The sequence below is a fragment of the Branchiostoma floridae genome, chromosome 6 (genome assembly GCF_000003815.2).
Source record: "Branchiostoma floridae strain S238N-H82 chromosome 6, Bfl_VNyyK, whole genome shotgun sequence".
Classification (NCBI taxonomy): domain Eukaryota; kingdom Metazoa; phylum Chordata; class Leptocardii; order Amphioxiformes; family Branchiostomatidae; genus Branchiostoma; species Branchiostoma floridae.
Window position 1 is genome coordinate 15,710,206 of NC_049984.1, and position 5,859 is coordinate 15,716,064.

The 5,859-nt window shown below is 40.0% G+C and overlaps 1 protein-coding gene across 1 annotated transcript; it reads left to right on the forward strand.

Annotated features, from left to right (window-relative positions):
- The first annotated feature begins 283 nt into the window (after nucleotides 1-283).
- Nucleotides 284-5,008, forward strand: LOC118418138 (acetylcholine receptor subunit alpha-1-B-like). Its single transcript, XM_035823972.1, has 6 exons — nucleotides 284-454; nucleotides 1,493-1,639; nucleotides 3,057-3,159; nucleotides 3,596-3,675; nucleotides 4,293-4,447; nucleotides 4,750-5,008. The coding sequence occupies exons 1-6, from the start codon at nucleotides 284-286 to the stop codon at nucleotides 5,006-5,008; spliced, it is 915 nt and encodes a 304-aa protein (XP_035679865.1).
- The last annotated feature ends 851 nt before the right edge of the window (nucleotides 5,009-5,859 follow it).

Genomic DNA, 5,859 nt, shown 5'->3' on the forward strand with positions numbered 1-5,859 from the left:
TGTCCAAAAGTTCCATACGTAGCCCCCTTTTCTGTTGAGGGTGGGATTGTATATCCTCTCATATATGGCCTCTCTAACTCCCCGTTCACACCAGCGCCTTCGCGGTCTAGGATATCGGTGGATTAGAGGTTGAAGGAGTGTCCTTGGTTGTGTTTTAGGTGGTTGAAAATGGCAGAAGAGAAGCCGTTGGCGCTGGGTTTGCAATGTTCTTTATACCTTGCATTTGTGATGCTAAGATGCCTCTTCTTTATTCGCAGAACCTGCACTGTTTCCTTTTGACACCATGGAGTGCCCTGTGTGCCTGGGAGCAAGTACTCGCGAAGAAAGTTTTCACTGCACGAAAAGCGATGACAACAGAAATTCTACTGAACGGAATACCCACGTAAAAGATTTCAAGGCATGCGGAGATCCAGAGTCTGTGGACGTGGCGGATCAGTGGAACGCTCGGTGGATGGTATGTCTTTTTTTTACTTACGTAATATTCACAACAAAACAAGGCAATAATCTTGAGCCACTCAAAATAATTGGATTGTAGTTACATACTGAACTATGATGACGAATGTTTCCTTCACAGTTGACTTCAAAGTTTACGGTTGTGCCCCCAGGGAAGCAATCACAAGGAAGCTTGTTCCATAACGATGTAGTTCTAGGAAAGAAGCTTTGAGCGTGGAAATTCCTACCGGTACCAAGAGTTGGATGTTGCGCCCCGAACCGTGCCTTGCCACAAACTGTGCCCAGGCACGGTTTGGGGCACGTCGGGGCACAAACTGTGCCTCAGATAATTGTGCACTGAGGTCTGACACAACGAACTGAATCATTAAGGCTTGGAGACATGATCAAGGTGCAGCTGGACGTTGTCATGTTTATATGTGGTATATTTTGTAACATAAATGGGATGCACTATAGACGTGCTAAATTCTGTGTCTTCGATGCACAATTTTATGGATAAAAATCATATAGTGGGAATCAAAAAGGACAAGATGTTTAACCTGCATTCTAATTTGATAAATTTCCCGCTAAAAGTCTCGAAACAAAATCTCGCAAGATCTCGCAAGATCAAGCCTTATTTGGAAACATGGGCGTGAATAATTAGTTATCACTACCCCGTCAGTCATAGTGATGGACATTCTGGGCACAGACCTGGGCAGTCGGGCTGTGCCCCGTTCTGTGCCTGAATGCGCACGAAAAGGGGCAGGCACGGGTTGGGGCAAACATTGGATTATAAATAGTATAGCGACAGAAAGAATGATTTGCTTCCGTGGAAGTGGCAATACTTGTCATTGTTGGTCATCAATGTGTTGATCATCCTCACCTAAAAAGAAGTCTTGGTACTACTGCGCCCCAAACATTATAATACATTTTCAATATGACGAACAGTTTAAAATATATATTGCTCAGCCACATTGATTGGCAGCATTGTAAGCACTGTTGCAAAGTAGCAAGTGTCAGGTCATAGTATATACAGTTTCCTGTTTTCCTCCTACTATACTAGGTTACTGTGGACGAGGGCGAATTTGGTAGCGGCTGCATCGACATGACGTTTGACCGCATCCCAACGTTCCACTTCTGTACCACGCTGTTTCCCATCATCATTCTCTCCCTACTCATGTGCATCACCTTCGTGCTGCCCATTGAAAAGGTGCGTTAAAATAAAACAGACGAAGAAACAATCAGGTAACTGAACAGCAGGGAAATCGTAGTGCCAGGCATGTTGTCAAAACTACTTTCCAAGCATAGGTTTGGCACCGGCTGTTTCCGACGTGTTTAAAGGTTTGGCTTCTGCTGTCTTTTTTATATTTTCCGCGCTTTTTAATCCGTCTTTCTATTCTATTCTGATTGAAACAAGAGTTCGGAGACCTCATATCTCCATGAAATATCATTATGTAAATTATTTCCACATTTACATAGTCTATGCTTGGTTATGTACACCTTTAAATATCTTACGCCAGTATCAATGTTGATTGTCCAATAATCTACCATTTAGAAGAATTATAGCACTTTGACATTAATTATGCAAATTAGGGATGCATTTGAATAATTAGTATCTGCTAATGCTCCACTAGCCACAAACTACATATATTAGAGGCATTCAAGTCCTATAATGTAAAACACTACAAATATAGATTTCCCTCATTGATTATGCAAATGAATTGCCAGTTTGCATAATTTGCACTTGAGGATGTGGAACTCTGTCAAAACTACCGACATACCAAATATCATCTAAATTTGTCGTTCCCTTGTTCAGTTATCCTCCTAAGAAGATTTTAAAAAAATGCCCCCGCAGTTCCAGAGCAACCTGCTAGGGGACCCAAACATACACCACATATTCCTTACGTCATAAGCTATTTGCCACAAGAAAATCAAGACCACAACACATCCAGGTCAAATTAAAAAAAAACAACACGAATTTCTGCTGCAGTACCAAGGTCACATACCAGGGGGCCCAAAATTGACCTTGATATTTATCTTCCTAACACCTACCCACAATATCCGGGAACACAAACACATACACATACACACACAGATAGACACACAGACAGACACACCCAAAACTATATCTCCATTTTTTAATGGAGATAACAATACAAAACAGACAGACAGCCCGTAAAACGCATGAAATACGCCAAAAATAGAAGGAGCTGAACCTATGCCTGTAGAGTAGTCAATATGCTTTCAATATGCCTAGAGAGAGGTAGTTTGCGATAAAAATGTAACTTGGTAAAGAATACAACGTTTACAATAACACGTGTAGCTCAACAGCCACTCTGCTAGGTCTTACTTACTTTTCCCTTTCCTTTTCCTAGATGAAATCTTCGGGTTGACAAAGAGACAGAGTTCGTCTCGAAAGCTTCCCCAAGCTAATTGAACTTTAGTTGTGTGTATGTTGTTTAAATGTTTGTCTTTTAACGTTTTTATGTGTTAACGTTGTAGAACAGAAAATGCATCTTTAATTTTTAATTTGGAGTACTGGATATATTTATATAGAGAGAGAATCAGAGACATTTTTGGATGATAGTCGATCATGATTTCAATCAATGATCTGTTGTTTTCGATAGGGGGACCGTATTTCCTTCGGGATGACGATCCTGTTGTCCATGGTGGTGTCTCTGGTTTTCGTCACGGATGTCCTACCGGCCAAGGGCTCCATGCCTGCAGTAGGTAAGGGGTGCTTGGTGAAGGGGTGGCCTAGATATTTATTCAAATGACCCACGTATATTTTTGGGCATGAACCACTTAAAAATGATATCTTTGAGGATTTGGGGGTCATTTTCCAATGACAAAAGGGGTCAAGGACCTCAAGACTGCGCGAGCAAGCCTGGACATATTTATATAACTTAATCAAGTAGGTAACCAATCACTTAACCTAAATCAATATCCTGAGGAGGATTTGGCAGCCAATCAGCGAGCCTTGTGATATCTGGCCCTTTACGCTTCAAAGTTCAAACAAATCCGCTTCAATGATCAAAACATTGCCTTATGTGTCTGATGATGAAAGAGTTTAAATGTCCAACAAATGAGTGCAGTTTAATTGCAACGCCTTCGAAAATGTGACATGGAACCATGACAAAATGATTTCACTTGTTCCATCTCTTAGCGCTGCTGATCGTCGTGTACATGTGCATGATGGGATTTTTCCTGATCGTGACCGTGATAGTCATCAGGATCAGCTCAAAGGTGAGACTCAGTACAACCAGGATAGTTTAGCCAATTGGATATCGCTCAGGAGGATGAAATACTATTTGTCAATCTATTGCAAAAGCCGCGGTCAATGGATCTTTATGGCCCTTTATGCATATGCTTACTGCAGCATGTCCGCGTCAGTTTGAATAGGCTATATGATAACATCGTAACTGTCCTACCGTTATGGTGTTTATTGTAATAAAATACCTCGTCGGTCTTTATTGCTACCACCCAGTTATTAGTTCGTTCTAATATTCGCTTCTGCAGAGAAGCTAGCGATAAAAAAATTGTACAATGAATGTCAGAGATTGAAGCGACTGTATATAACATTTAATGAACGCCGGAGTGAACTACTTTCCGGATGGTACCAAGGCTACGTAGTCATATATTATTTATATAGCCAAGCATAGTTATACATACTATGATACATGATAATATGTCTGAGGGATACTGATATGTAATTATTGTATCAAACACACACACACACATAAATGCATACACACAAACAAACAATCAAAAACACACATGCTCGTCCATGATAAAGAAATAAAGACTAAATCTGTTTTTATGTTTGATGATGACGTGATAAAGATTAGTTTTGTTCCCTGCAGGATGAAGACCTCCCTCCACTTGTGAAGAAGGTGTTTCTCCGGTATGTTGCACGCCTGGTGCTCCTGGGGGACCTGACCAAGCCAACACAAGGTCACACTGTCCTGAAAGTGGACGACTTTGAAATGGCGCCGACAAGCATGCCGGGAAATGACAGGTAGGCTTGGTCGCCATCTTTTACACAACAGGACGGGAGGACCTACCATGGTAGCTTTACATCTTTTAGTCCATTTCTATAAATTTGAATTAATAATGTATGTGGCTTACATTGGCTTTAATACCGTTACATTTTTAAACATAACCAAATGGTCATCGTCAGTAAGTAAAAAGCATTAAAATGTTCCAAAATGAATCATTGTACGCTCGTATGTACAAAACCAGCATTCTCACATAGATCGAAAACAAAAATAGCATTCTTTACCGAAAAGCTCATTTGGTATATTCTCCTATTGCCATTAGTAAATCATCCGAAGCTGAGCCAGACCACCTTCTCGAAGTCCTGCTGTCTCTTAAGGAGTCCGTCGATAATCTTAGCAATGCCGTGGAGACCTTTGGAACCTCCAAACCCTCCGAAGCGACGGAAGACGAACCTGCAAAAACGGACTACTCCCAGCTTGCCAGGGTCCTGGACCGTCTGTGCCTCATCTTGTATGTGTTCGGATTGATCTTTTCGATTCCCTGGGTTAGGTTTTCCGTACGCGACTCCGACGTAACCTAGTTAGAGCCTGATAGAGCAAACTGCACTCCTCTAGCATGTCATTTGTGAAGTTGGCCATTATCTACTATTCCTACAGCCACATATGAACCTGGTAGAGGCTACGTGTGATATAGTGAAGTTAGGAAATCCAAACTGATTTTATGTTAGGAACTGTCGAGGCTAAGAAAATAGAAGTTTTATAGCTGTTGTAGCTAAAGAGGTTTGTTTTGTGATCCATTGGTGAAACTAGCGGTCTATCGTAGATTAGATATAGTTCAGAGAAGTTCATGCTCAATGACTAGAGTTTTTTTAACATTTACATGGGTTTGCTACATTTAGAATAGTTTATAGCAAAAAAAACGTATAGCATTTTAATAAAGCCGTTTAGTAACGGCGGTTTGGTTAATCTAGATTGGTTTATAACATTCAGATTAAGTAATAAATGTTTTCAAAGAATTTTAACTTTAAAAACATTTTAGCCTTTAGAGTGGTTTGAAACATTTTGTAGCATTTAGAACGGTTTGTAACATTTAGACTTAGAACATTATGTGACATCGAAGCATTTTGTTTCATTTAGGACTGTTTAGCTTTAAACATTTAGAAAGGTTTGTAACATTTAGAACAGTTTATCACATTAAGGCAAATGGTAACATTTAGATCAATTTATTACATTATGAGTAGCTAATTTGTGAAATATAGAACTGTTATAGTTTGTAGGACTTAAAACATTTTGTAACAATTAGAGAATTTTAGAGAGTGTTAGAGAGTGTTCATTTTTATTGTTTGTAACACCAAGAGCAGTTTGCAATATCTACAGCGGTTTGACTTTGATAACAACGTTTTCCATTCAACATTTAGGAGAGCTTGAGCCA

Coding starts and splice junctions, on each gene's coding strand:
- LOC118418138 (XM_035823972.1), top strand. CDS start 284: ATGGAGTGCCCTGTGTGCCTGGGAGCAAGTACTCGCGAAGAAAGTTTT. Junction 455..1,492: donor AGTGGAACGCTCGGTGGATG/GTATGTCTTTTT, acceptor CTACTATACTAG/GTTACTGTGGACGAGGGCGA. Junction 4,448..4,749: donor AGCATGCCGGGAAATGACAG/GTAGGCTTGGTC, acceptor TATTGCCATTAG/TAAATCATCCGAAGCTGAGC.